This window comes from Erythrolamprus reginae, chromosome Z (assembly GCF_031021105.1).
Source record: "Erythrolamprus reginae isolate rEryReg1 chromosome Z, rEryReg1.hap1, whole genome shotgun sequence".
Taxonomy (NCBI): domain Eukaryota; kingdom Metazoa; phylum Chordata; class Lepidosauria; order Squamata; family Dipsadidae; genus Erythrolamprus; species Erythrolamprus reginae.
In genome coordinates, this window is record NC_091963.1 from 3,886,071 (window position 1) to 3,900,562 (window position 14,492).

General features: G+C 43.2%; 1 protein-coding gene across 1 annotated transcript in view; it reads left to right on the forward strand.

Moving 5' to 3' along the window:
- OBSCN (obscurin, cytoskeletal calmodulin and titin-interacting RhoGEF) overlaps positions 1 to 14,492 on the forward strand; it is a 334,659-nt gene that overhangs the window by 159,366 nt on the left and 160,801 nt on the right. The window contains 5 exon segments of the mRNA XM_070766937.1: positions 1,388 to 1,657; positions 2,877 to 3,143; positions 4,909 to 5,175; positions 7,069 to 7,335; positions 12,846 to 13,118. Coding sequence (XP_070623038.1) covers positions 1,388 to 1,657; positions 2,877 to 3,143; positions 4,909 to 5,175; positions 7,069 to 7,335; positions 12,846 to 13,118 — 1,344 coding nt within the window.

Sequence of the window (14,492 nt, forward strand, 5' to 3'; positions counted from 1 at the left end):
AACCCGATCAAACCATACATAAATTGTAAAAGCTAGGGAGTATATCAATTTCCCCATATTTGGCGACATAGGTGGGTTTTCAATAGCTTGCGAAAGGCAAGGAGGGTGGGGGCAGTTCTAATCTCCGGGGGGGGGGCGAGCTGGTTCCAGAGGATCGGGGCCGCCACAGAGAAGGCTCTTCCCATGGGTCCCGCCAGACGGCATTGCTTAGTCGACAGGACCCGGAGAAGGCCAACTCTGCGGGACCTTACCGGCCGCTGGGATTCATGCGGCAGAAGACGGTCCCGAAAGTATCAACTCATATCTGTGAGTTCATGGTGCTCTCTGAGCTTCGTCGTTTTCTTGCAGATTTTTTCTTGCAGATGTGATGATGTTAAGCTAGTTGGATTGTGAAACATCTGCAAGAAGGCAACAAAGCTCAGAAAGCCCTAAGGACCAATAATCCTCCCCCTCCCCCCCTCAGCCTCCTCTTTGCTATCACCACTCTTGCAGCACTGTTGATGTTATTTACTTGTGTCACGAAATGTCTGCAAAATACAAATAAACACTGGGATGTAACAATAGGATGCAGAGGAATGTAAATTCATAGAGAAATGAATGAAACCATCATGCCTTCCGTCCCCTGTCCTAATGTTTCTATTTTACTAGCATCATGTATATAAGCATTGTTATATCTTTGTAAACCACCAATATGTACCTGACAAATTATTATTATTATTATTTATTGGATTTGTATGCCGCCCCTCTCCGCAGACTCGGGGCGGCTAACAACAATGATAAAAAACAACATGTAACAATCCAATTTAATAAAACAACTAAAAACCCTTATTATAAAAACCAAACATACACACAAACATACCATGCATAACTTGTAATGGCCTAGGGGAAGGAATATCCTAACTCCCCCATGCCTGGCGACAAAGGTGGGTCTTGAGTAATTTGCGAAAGACAAGGAGGGTGGGGGCTGTTCTAATCTCTGGGGGGGAGTTGATTCCAGAGGGCTGGGGCCGCCACAGAGAAGGCTGTTCCCCTGGGGCCTGCCAAATGACATTGTTTGGTCGACGGGACCCGGAGAAGGCCAACTCTGTGGGACCCTATCAGCCGCTGGGATTCGTGCAGTAGAAGGCGGTTCTGGATGTACTCTGGCCCAATGCCATGTAGGGCTTTAAAGGTCATTACCAACACTTTGAATTGTGACCGGAAACTGATCGGCAACCAGTGCAGGCCGTGGAGTGTTGCAGAAACGTGGGTGAATCTAGGAAGCCCCACGATGGCTCTCGCGGCCACATTCTGCACGATCTGAAGTTTCCGAACACTTTTCAAAACAATAAAATAAAAATAAATAAATAAAAAATAAATAAATAAAAAGTTCTTGTTTCAATTGTAGAAATACAGGTCACCATAGAAGAACAATTAAAAGACCTCACCATTCTTGAAGGAGAAGATGCTATGTTTCGCTGTGTGGTTTCTCGCGAGAAGGCCAAAAACCCGCAATGGAGTTTGGCAGGTGTGCCTTTGCAGTCCAATGAAATGAACCAGATTGGTGTGGAAGGGAAAACTCACACCCTCATTCTTCGAAAAGTCACCATTGAAGACTCCGGCACTGTCAGCTTCCAAGTTGGTGAGAACTCAACGCAGGCTCAGTTATTGGTGCAAGGTAAGTTAGTTAGCTGTTCAAATAGACCGAGGTCTCCCACATGGACATCCATAGGAAGATGTAGGTCAAAAACTTTAAGATGAGGTTGGCCGCCACAAGAGAGGAAGAGGAGGAAAAGGAAGAGCAGGAGCAGGGAGATAATAACTTGTTGCTCTCTAATATCTTTGTGAGTGACATAGGGGAAGGTTTTCCTATTTGCCGATGACTCTAAAGTGTGCAATAGGGTTGATATTCCTGGAGGTGTCTGTAATATGGTAAATGATTTAGCTTTACTAGATAAATGGTCAAAGCAATGGAAACTGCAGTTTAATGTTTCCAAATGTAAAATAATGCACTTGGGGAAAAGGAATCCTCAATCTGAGTATTGTATTGACAGTTCTGTGCTAGCAAAAACTTCAGAGGAGAAGGATTTAGGGGTAGTGATTGCTGACAGTCTGAAAATGGGTGAGCAGTGTGGTCAGGCGGTAGGAAAAGTAAGTAGGATGCTTGGCTGCATAGCTAGAGGTATAACAAGCAGGAAGACGGAGATTATGATTCCGCTATATAGAGTGCTGGTGAGACCACATTTGGAATACTGTGTTCAGTTCTGGAGACCTCACCTACAAAAAGATATTGACAAAATTGAACGGGTCCAAAGACGGGCTACAAGAATGGTGGAAGGTCTTAAGCATAAAACGTATCAGGAAAGACTTCATGAACTCAATCTGTATAGTCTGGAGGACAGAAGGAAAAGGAGGGACATGATCGAAACATTTAAATATGTCAAAGGGTTAAATAAGGTCCAGGAGGGAAGTGTTTTTAATAGGAAAGTGAACACAAGAACAAGGGGGCACAATCTGAGGTTAGCTGGGGAAAAGATCAAAAGCAACGTGAGAAAATATTATTTCACTGAAAGAGTAGTAGATCCTTGGAACAAACTTTCAGCAGACGTGGTTGGTAAATCCACAGTAACTGGATTCAGACATGTCTGGAATAAACATATATCCACTCTAAGATAAAATACAGAAAATAGTATAAGGGCAGACTAGATGGACCATGAGGTCTTTTTCTGCCGTCAGTCTTCTATGTTTCTATGCTCACAAGTATGCAAAACAGTCATAAGTAACTTTTTTCAGAGCTGTTATCAATGTACTATTGCAAGTCGAGTTCTATCTGTATCTTGGAGATGACCTTTTTCAGTCTATACGCTCAATAAAAGTCTATTTTCCTTCCTCTGCAGCTGCACCTATAACCTTCCTAAAAAAGCTGGAGAACGTGGAAGTGGCTGAAAACGGCATAGCGACCTTCCGCTGCGAGCTTTCTAAAATTGGGGTCCCAGTGGAGTGGAGAAAGGGATCCTCCCTGATCCAGCCCAGTCAGAAGTATGAAGTCAAGACTGACGGCAATGCCTACGTTTTGATCATCTATGGTGTGGTCGCTGAAGACTCGGGAGAATACATCTGCAATGCAGCTGACAAGAAGACCGCCGCCAAGCTAAAAGTTAAAGGTGAGTGTAGCCATTGGAGAATTATTGAAATAAATAATAAAATCACAAGGCTGAAAGGGGCCTTGGAGGTCTTCTAGTCTAACCCTCTGCCCAGACAAATAAATGTCCAATCTTATCTTTGAAAACCTTCAGCAGTGAAGCACTCATAACTTCTGGTGGCAAGCCATTCAACTGGTTAATTCTCCTCACTCAAGTCTATCTATCTATCTGTCTGTCTGTCTGTCTGTCTGTCTGTCTGTCTGTCTGTCTGTCTATCATCTATCTATCTATCTATCTATCTATCTATCTATCTATCTATCTATCTATCTATCTATCTATCATCTATCTATCTATCTATCTATCTTCTATTTATCTATCATCTACCTACCTACCTACCTTATCTATCTATCTATCTATCTATCTATCATCTACCTACCTACCTACCTACCTATCAATCTACTGTCTGTCCCCCAAAACAAGACCCCATCTTATATTTTTGAACCCTATTGAAATAAGCGATTGGTCCTATTGCCATGCACTCAAAAGCCCAATAGGGCTTATTATCAGTGGATGTCTTATTTTGGGGGGGAAAGAGGGTAGGATCTCCTGCTTGAGCATGAGATCGGACCAGATGACCTCCCACTCTGTAGTTTTATGATTCTATTCTCCAAAGCACCTGAGAGCAGGACACGAAGTAATAGATGGAAATTAATCAACTAGAACTAAGGAGAAACTTCCCGACAGTGAGGACAGTTAATCAGTGGAACGACTTGCCTCCAGATGTTGTGGCTACTCCATTGATGGGGGTTTAAAAGAAGAGACTGGACAGTTATTTGTCTGAAATGATACAGGGTCTCCTGCTGGAGGAGCTGGCTGGATTAGAAGACCTCTAAGGCAGTGATTTTCAACCTTTTTTGAGCTGCGGCACATTTTTTACATATACAAAATCATGGGGCACTTTGAGCGGGGGGGAGTGGGAGGGCTAAAAAAGTTTGGACAAAAAATTCTCTCTCTCTCTCTCTCTTCCTCCCTTTTGCTCTATTTCTCTCCCTCTTTCTCTTCCTTCCCCTCTCTCTCCAGCCCTCTTTCTTTCTCCCTTCCTTCCTCTCTTTTTTGCTCTTTGTATCTCTCCCTCCTTCCCTGCCTATATTTCTATCTCTCTCTTGCTTTCTCTCTCTCTCTATTGCTTTCTTTCTCTCTCTTTCTCTTTCTCTCTTTCTTTCTCTCTCTCTTTCTCTCTCTCTTGCTTTCTTTCTCTCTCTCTCTTTCTTTCTTTCTCTCTCTTTCTCTCTCTCTTGCTTTCTTTCTCTCTCTCTCTCTCTCTCTTGCTTACTTTCTCTCTCTCTCTCTCTTGCTTTCTTTCTCTCTCTTTCTCTCTCTCTTGCTTTCTTTCTCTCTCTTTCTCTCTCTCTTGCTTTCTTTCTCTCTCTCTCTTGCTTTCTTTCTCTCTCTTTCTCTTTCTCTCTTGCTTTCTTTCTCTCTCTTTCTCTTTCTCTCTTGCTTTCTTTCTCTCTCTCTTTCTCTCTTGCTTTCTTTCTCTCTCTCTTTCTCTCTTGCTTTCTTTCTCTCTCTCTCTCTCTCTTTCTTTCTCTCTCTCTCTCTCTTTCTCTCTCCTGCTGAGCTTCGCAGCACACCTGACCATGTCTCACGGCACACTAGTGTGCCGCAGCACACTGGTTGAAAAACACTGCTCTAAGGTGCCTCCTCACACTGCTTTTCTGTATTCATTCTGGCTGATGGGCTTTCATTCAGCAAAGTCTCCTTTGGTGCCTGCCTGCTCTTTCAGCTCTGCCAATACTCTTCAAGCGAGGTCTGCAGAACAAGGAGGTTGAAGTGGGAAACACTGTGTCCTTGTGTTGTGAGTTGTCCAAGCCGATGTCACCTGTGGTGTGGAGAAAAGGAAACGCGAAGCTCCAGCCCAGCGAGAAGTACGAAATCAGACAAGAAGGGAACTTTGCTGAGCTTCTGATTCACGATCTGGAAATTCAGGATGATGGGGACTACATCTGTGACACAGGAGACCAGCAGACCACAGCCACGGTGAAGGTCAAAGGTAGGAAAAGCTGGATGAGTTCTGTTGACATCGGTCTTCGACAGAAGAGAGTATTTGTAGCTTGGTGATGGACCACAGGGTCCATGGTGCTCTCTGAGCTTAGTGGTTTTGTTGCATAAGAAGATAACAACATAAGAAGAGCCCTGCTGAAACAGTCTACGGAGTCTACGGAGAGGGGCGGCATACAAATCCAATAAATTATTTTTATTATTATTATTATCAGGCCAAAGCCCATTGAGTCCAGCATCCTGTGTCACACAGTGGCCTACCAATTGTCCATGGGGATCTTGAGCAGAAAGAGAAGGCAAGACCCTCCATTTCCCTTGACCCCCAACAAATGGGACCCAAGGGAACCCTGTCTTCCTCAACCAACATAGAGGCGGCATATGGACATCCGTTTCAATAACCACCTATGATACACTTAGCATCCATGAATCTGTCTAATCCTGCCTTAAAGCTCTCCAGGCTGACAGCTGTCACGACCTCTTCTGGAAGTGAATTCCATCAACCAAGGACCCTCTGGGTGAAGAAATATTTCCCGTGATTTGTCCTCACTTTCTTACCTATGAGCTTTAGGGAGGGCCCCCTTGTCGTGGTATTGTGTGATAGAGAAAAGATTTTTTCTCTATCCACCTTTTTTATCCCATGCATGATTTTATACACTTTGATCAAGTCACCCCTTCAACACCGTCTTTCAAGGCTGAAGAGACCAAGGCGTTGCAACCAATTGTCCATGGGGACCTTTAATAATAATAATAATAATAATAATAATAATAATAACAACAACAACAACAACAACAACAACAATAACAACAACAATAATAATAACAACAACAATAATAATTTATTAGATTTGTATGCCGCCCTTCTCCGTAGACTTGGGGCGGCCACAACAATAATAATAACAATGTGACAATGTAACAAATCTAATATTTAAACAAAAGCATCTAAAAACCCATCATTTAAAAACCATACAACCCAAGCATACCATACATAAAACTATATAAGCCTGGGGGAGAGGTCTGAATTCCCCCATGCCTGGTAATATAGGTGGGTCTTAAGCAATTTACGAAAGACAAGGAGGGTGGGGGCAGTTCTAATCTCTGGGGGGAGTTGATTCCAGAGGGCTGGGGCCACCACAGAGACGGCTCTTCCCCCCGGGTCCCGCCAGACGACATTGTTTAGTCGACGGGACCCAGAGAAGGCCAACTCTGTGGGACCTTATCGGCCGCTGGAATTCGTGCGGCAGAAGACAGTCATAAGTCAAGGACCACTTATAGTATGCCTTATTTTGCGATGCTTCTGATATAAAAAAAATCCCTAAACAACAGCTGTAGAGGTATTTATTTATTTATTTATTTATTTATTTATTTTTCATTTATTTATTTTGTCCAATACAGAATAATATACAATGAAGCTTATAGAGATATAGTAGAGAAGATATATGAGATATAGGAGAGACTATAGGACAAGGGACAGAAGGCACTCTAGTGCGCTTATATAAGCCCCTTACTGACCTCTTAGGAATCTGGAGAGGTCAACCGTGGATAGTCTAAGGGTAAAGTGTTGGGGGTTAGGGGATGATACTACAGAGTCCAGTAATGAGTTCCACGCTTCAACAACTCCATTACAAAAGTCGTATTTTTTTACAGTCAAGTTTGGAGCGGCTAGTATTAAGCTTGAATCTGTTGTGTACTCTTGTGTTGTTGTGGTTGAAGCGGAAGTAGTCTTTCATAGGCAGGACATTGCAGCATATGATCTTGTGGGCAATACTTAGATCGTGTTTAAAGACGTCGTAGTTCTAAGCTTTCAAGACCCAGGATTGTAAGTCTAGTTTCGTAGGGAATTCTTGTTTCGGGAATCACAACACTTGGTGTCATTTCTCCCCGGTAGTGTTACCTGTCTTCTTTGAAGAAGGTTTGCAGAACATTGAGTCAGAAACCGGAGGGAAAGCTGTCCTGTGTGGTAAGATCTCAAGTCCCAACACTCCTGTCGAGTGGCGGAAAGGGTCCCTCATTCTGCAGCCCAGCGCCAAATACGAGATGAAGCAGAAAGGCCCCTTGCTTCAGCTGATCATCCACGACCTGGAACCGGAGGATTGTGGATCGTATACATGCAGCACTGGCGACGAGCTGTCCACGGCCTCCGTATATGTGCAAGGTGCGTCCCTAATTCTTATCTGTATTTTTTAAATGCCGCAACCAGTTGATTTGATGTTGTCAACCTTGTCCACAGAGGGATAGTATATCAAGATCTTTAAAAAAAAAATTCTTTATTGATTTTCACAAATACAGTGATACCTTGTTTTACAAACGTAATTGGTTCTGGGACGAGGTTCTTAAGGTGAAAAGTTTGTAAGACGAATCAATGTTTCCCATAGGAATCAATGGAAAAGTGATTAATGCGTGCAAGCCCAAAATTCACCCCTTTTGCCAGCCGAAGCGCCCGTTTTTGCGCTGCTGGGATTCCCCTGAGGCTCCCCTCCATGGGAAACCCCACCTCCAGACTTCCATTGCCAGCGAAGCACCTGTTTTTGCACTGTTGGGATTCCCCTGCTGGGATTTCCCTGCAGCATCACAAAAACACGGAAGTCCGGAGGTGGGGTTTCCCATAGAGGGGAGCCTCAGGGAAATCCCAGCAGCACAAAAACGGGCGCTTCGCTGGCAATGGAAGTCTGGAGGCGGGGCATCCCAGAGGCAGCAGTGGTGAAAATAGTTTGTAAGAAGAGGCAAAAAAATCTTAAACCCCGGGTTTGTATCTTGAAAAGTTTGTATGACGAGGCGTTTGTAAGACACGGTATCACTGTATTTATCTCACATTTTGTTCAATTTTACAGATCATAATCCATCTTTGTTACCTTTTGTGTATTTCGTTGATCCTTTTACACATTGCATTCAGTAGTATACAATATACAATTATTTGTTTCTTTACATAATATATTACATAATATATAACACACCCCAGAAGGTATGCTACTAGGAATTTGGAAGAGACACTATTCTAAACAAACACTGCTTCTTATAACACATATATATACGGCAACAAGAATAGCGATAGCGCAAATGTGGAAAAATGAACAGACTCCAACAGAAAATTTAATAATAGACAAAATATACACATGTGTAGAAATGGATGAAATTACAAATTCAATCTAGGGAAACAAAATTAACGAATTGAAAAGAACATGGTACAAATGGCATGAATGAATTCAAAAGAGAATATAAAAATAATATAATATAGAGTAACAGTACAATCTGAAGAAATAACAGATACCTTGTAAATGTCTTTATTTATTTAACATTTAAAAAGTATATCAAGATCTATCGAAGTGTTAAGGTTACTTTATACTATATTGGTTACACCACAAATGAAATGCTGCGTCCTTTTGTGGTCGCCAAATTTCAAAAAAAGATTGAGACTAGAAAATAGAATAGAATTACAATTCTTTATTGGCCAAGTGTGATTGGACACACAAGGAATTTGTCTTGGTGCAGATGCTCTCAGTCAGTGTACATAAAAGAAAAAGATACATTTGTCAAGAATCAGGAGGTACAACACTTAATGATTGTCATAGGGGTCAAATAAGCAATGAAGAAACAATCAATCTTAATAAAAATCTTAAGGACACAAGCAACAAGGTAGAGTCATGATACAGTCATAGGTGGGGGAGATGGATGATAGGAATGATGAGAAAAAACTAGTAGTAATAGTAGTGCAGACTTAGTAAATAGTTTGACAGTGTTGAGGGAATTGTTTGTTTAGCAGAGTGATGGCATTTGGGGAAAAAACTCTTCTTGTGTCTAGTTGTCTTGATGTGCAGTGCTCTGTAGCGACGTTTTGAGGGTAGGGTGTGTGCAGAGTGTGTGCAGAGAAGAGCAATGAAAAATAATCATGAGATTTGGGGCTAAAGCATATGATGAATGGTTGCTGGAACTGTCTAGCAAAGAGAAGGATTATGGGGGGTATGATAATAGTCTTCCCAATACAGTGATACTTGTCTTACGAACCTAATTGGTTCCTGGGGGAGGTTCGTAAGGTGAAAAGTTCATAAGATGAAACAGTGTTTCCCATAGGAAACAATTGAAAACCGATTAATACGTGCAAGCTTCCCCCCCCCAAAAAATCGCAAAAACAGCGCTCCACTGGGCGCCGCCACCCGGCTGTCACCTTCTGAAACAGCCGGGTGCTTCTCGGCATTCTCCCGAACGGCAAACCCAAAAAGTTCGGCAAAAGTTCGGGTTCAGGTCCGGTAGAACGCCGAGAAGCACCCGCCACTTGTCTATCTCCTTCCGAAACAGCCGGGGGGCTTCTTGGTGTTCTCCCGAATGCCGAACCCGGAAGTTCGGGTTTGGCGTTCGGGCTTGGCGTTCGGGTTTGGGAGAACACCGAGAAGCGCCGCCACTTGTCTGTCTCCTTCCGAAACAGCCGGGGGGCTTCTTGGCGTTCTCCCGAATGACGAACCCGGAAGTTTGGGTTTGGCATTCAGGTTTGGCGTTCGGGTTTGGGAGAACACCGAGAAGCGCCGCCGCCTGGCTGTCACCTTCCCAGAAGAGCTGTGAAGCTGTCGGCCGGCCAGGAGGTCAAACGGAGGTGGGGAATCCCAATAGGGAATTCCAGGGGCAGAGCTTTGACATCACGGAGACGTCCTGTCTGGAGTTCATGTTTCGGCCGGCCAGGAAGGACGTCTCCATGACGTCAAAGCTCCGCCCCTGGAATTCCCTATTGGGATGCCCCACCTCCGGACTTCCGTTGCAAGCGAAGCGCCCGTTTTTGCGATCCTGGGATTCCCCTGAGGCTCCCCTCCATGGGAAACCCCACCTCCCAGGATCGAAAAAACGGGTGCTCCGCTGGGCGCCGTCACCCGGCTGTCACCTTCCGAATGCCGAACCAGAAGTTCGGCAAAAGTTCGGGTTCGTAAGGCAGCGGGTTCGTAAGGCGAAAAATGTTCGTAAGAAGAGGCAAAAAAATTCCCTACCCCAGGTTCATATCTCAAAAATTTTGTATGATGAGGGGTTTGTATCACAAGGTACTACTGTATTTGAGTGACTGTGAGAAAGAAGTGTGTGTGTGTGTGTGTGTGTGTGTGTGTGTGTTCAGCCTCTTCTCCAAAACACCTGGAGGCAAGACAAGAAGCAACAAATTTAAACTAAGCAAAGCGAGATTCAGCTAAATTAGAACTAAGGGAAAAATGTCCTGACAGTGAGAACAATTAACCAGTGGAGTTGGCTTGTCTCCAGAAGTTGTGGGCACTCCAGCTTTTAAGAAGCAATTGGACAGCCAAATTTCCAAAATGGAATAGAGCAGTGATGGTGAACCTTTTCCCCCTCGAGTGCCGAAAGAGCGTGGGTGTGCGCAATTGTGCATGCATGAGTGCCCACACCCATAATTCAATCCCTGGGGAGGGCACAGACAGCTTCTCCTGCCCTTGAGGCCCTCTGGAGCCTGAGAACAGCCTGTGTCTCAACTTAGTGTGGGCCCAGTTCAGCCCTCCCCAGGCTCCAAAGGCTTCCCTGGAACCGGGGTAGGGTAAAAATTCCCCTCCCCTATCTCCCCAGAACTTCTCTGGAAGTCAAAAACTCCCTCTGTGTGAGCCAAAAAATCAGCTGGCCAGCACACACATGCACGTTGGAGCTGAGCCATAGGTTTGCCATCACTGGAATAGAGTCTCCTGCTCGAACAGAGGGTTGGACTAAAAGACCCCTAGGGTCTGTTTCAGTTCTGTTATTCTATGATTCTATTCTCCAAAGCACCCGAGGAAGCGATGGGTAGAAGATACCGAAGAGAGATCCAGCCTAGAAGTAAGGTGAAATTTTCTGTCTGTGATAACAGGCTATTGTTACATAGATCAGGGAATTCTTCTTTATCTTCAAGGGTTTTTTTAAACGTTATTTCTATACATGGAAATGGAAATGGAAAAATGTACCTTTTCCTGTTATTAAACTAGGCTTGGAGGCAAGTCAGTCTTTTTAACACAGTCACCAGGGAGTTCAATGGATCTGAAATAATGAATAATCCTAAACAAAATATCTTTTATTTATTTATTTATTTATTTTAATTTATTTATTTTTTATTATTATTATTTTTATATATATATATATATATATATATATATATATATATATATATATATATATATATATAATTTTATTTTATTATTTTATTTTATTGTATTTTATTTATTTATTTATTTTAGTTAGTTAGTTAGTTAGTTAGTCCAATACACAATGAGGGTTTTAGTGGGTATATATATATGTACACATAGAAAAATACATGATGAAGGTTATAGAGGAGATACTCATAGTAAAATATATCTAAGAAAGAATAGAAGAGAAGATATAGTAATAGAACATATCAATGAAAGAATAGAAGAAGAGATATAGGAATAGAAGAAAGGAATAGGGGATATAGGAGAGTAATAGGACAGGGGACGGAAGGCACTCTGGTTCACTTGTGCTCGCCCCTTACTGACCTCTTAGGCATGTAAACCACTTAGGGTAGCTGTATAGATGACTAATGCGTAGGATGCTCACTGCAATTTGTTTCTGCAGTTCTGGTGTGAGATTGCTTTTTAAAAAGGATTAACGTGTGCAGCTTCAGGCATGGTTAGTATTTGGAAGGGAGGGAGAGTACCAACGAAAACAAGAAGGAAAAACATTCCATATTGAGGCTAAGAAAATTGCATCCATGGATGTTTGTGCCTTATTTGTTCAGTGAATGACCAAACGGAAACTCTCATTATTTTATCGCAGTCCGCGTTTGCTAGAAGCTTTTAAGGGGCTGATGAGATATCGTGGAAAATAAGGAAAGTGACCTTCACAGAGATAGGCCAGATCTGTTTAAGTCAAAAACAAGAACATTTTTGCAAAAGACTCAGACTGATAACTTCTCTAATTCACATGAGTGTAAGTGGGAGGGGGATGAAACCGAGTCTGCAACCTTCCTGGGTTGGTGGCCTGGGGAGAAGACACAGGCACCACCCAAATGGGGTTGTGAGTGTGTGTGCAACACAAACAGAGCTATGAGCTCAGAGAGATGCTAGCACCCATATGACACTCACATCGATGCTCGCACCCACCTGAATCTCATGGCAATACTATTTGGTTTCTTGGTTGGGTCTATTAGTTAACTGATCATACCAACTTTATGAAAAATCAGAAGACCAAATAAAAATAATAATTTTTGAAATATGATCACAGGTGGTCCTCAACTTATGACCACAATTGATACCTTTGTTAAGCAAGGTTTAATGAGATGTTAAATGAGGTGCATCTTATTTTTTGCCATATTTGTTAAGTGGTCATTAAGTGAATCCATCTTTTCCCATTGATTTTGCTTGCCAAAAGCCAATTGGGAAGGTCACTTGATGCTGGGACAATAGTTTACAAGCATCTGAATTTATAATTAAGTAACCAAGGGGATCCTGCCATGGTCATAAGTACAAGGACCAGTCCCTTATTTTGATGTTGTTACCTTGTTCGCAAAATGGATATAAGTCAAGTTTGTAGGTACTTTTGTAGGTTTCAGGGCAAGTTTGCCGAGTTTTAATCTTGGGTGCTAATTTTGCAACCTCTCTCCTGGCGAAACGATTCATGTTGTCAGATGGGTAGAAACACAAAAGACGGCCCATTTTTACACCTCCGTTGCGTGCATTCTCTTCCTCTGTTACACAGAAGAGGAAATACAGATAGTTTCTGGTTTAAAGAACATGGATATTTTTGCCGGGGAATCTGCTACTTTTACCTGCGAGCTCTCCCGATCCGGAACACAAAAGGCACAGTGGTGGCTGGACGGTTCCCCTCTTCACAGCAGCGCTTCAAATGAGATCTCGGTGCAAGACGGGACTATTCACAAGCTCATCTTAAAAGGCCTGGGTCTCAATGATTCAGGAACAGTGACCTTCCGAGTGGCTTCTTTGATATCCTCGGCTAAATTATTAATCAAAGGTATTTCAGGCTTTCCGTGGTCAGGCGGCCACAACACCCTTCGCTTGTTCCTTGTGTCACTGGACCCCTAACCAATTCCTGCAAAGCAGCTCCTGGAAGGAATGCATTAACCACTGGGCACCACTACCTTAAGCACAATCCTGCACCTTACTCATTTTCCTTGGGGAGATATTTATTTATTTATTAAATTTATACGCTGCCTGTCTCGCTAATCTAAAGTGACTTTCGAAGGTTTTACAATGGCATACCTATAATATATTTATTTATTTATTTATTTATTAATTTATTGGATTTGTATGCCGCCCCTCTCCGCAGACTCGGGGCGGCTAACAACAGTAACAAAACAGTATAATCCAATACTAAAAACAGTTAAAACCCATTATATAAAAACCAATCATACATACAGACATACCATGCATAAAATTTTAAAGGCCTAGGGGGAAAGTGTATCTCAGTTCTCCCATGCCCGGCGGCAGAGGTGGGTTTTAAGCAGCTTACGAAAGGCAAGGAGCCGCCCCGAGTCTGCGGAGAGGGGCGGCATACAAATCTAAATAAACATACAAATCTAAATAAACATAAGGAGGGTGGGGGTAATTCTAATCTCTGGGGTGAGTTGGTTCCAGAGGGCCGGGGCCGCCACAGAGAAGGCTCTTCCCCTGGGTCCCGCCAAGCGACATTGTTTGGTTGATGGGACCCAGAGAAGACCCACTCTGTGGGACCTAACTGGTCGCTGGGATTCGTGCAGCAGAAGGCGGTCCCTGAGATAATCTGGTCCAATGCCATGAAGGGCTTTATAGGTCATAACCAACACTTTGAATTGTGACCGGAAACTGATCAGCAACCAATGCAGATTGCGGTGTGACATGGGCATATTTAGGGAATCCCATATTGCTCTCTCAGCTGCATTCTGCACGATCTGAAGTTTCCAAACACTTTTCAAAGGTAGCCCCATGTAGAGAGCATTACAGTAGTCGAATCTTGAGGTGGTGAGGGCCTGAGTGACTGTGAGCAGTGACTCCCGGTTCAGATAGAGCCGCAACTGGTGCACCAGGTGAACCTGTGGAAATGCCCCCCTCGCCACAGTTGAAAGATGGTTCTCTAATGTGAGCTGTGGATCGAGGAGGACGCCCAAGTTGCGGACCCTCTCTGAGGGGGTCAGTAATTCCCCCCCCCAGGGTGATGGACGGACAGATGGAATTTAGGAGCATCTGACCATTCCCTGTGATGGATCTGCTGGACTGTCATAAATACTGGCGGCATAAAAAATTAATTAATAAAATAAAATAAATACATATCTGGTTTTCAGGTACTTTTTTGCAATCTTTTGTAGGGCAGCTGAAACAATTCCAACAAAATAGCTTTCAGTTCAATCTT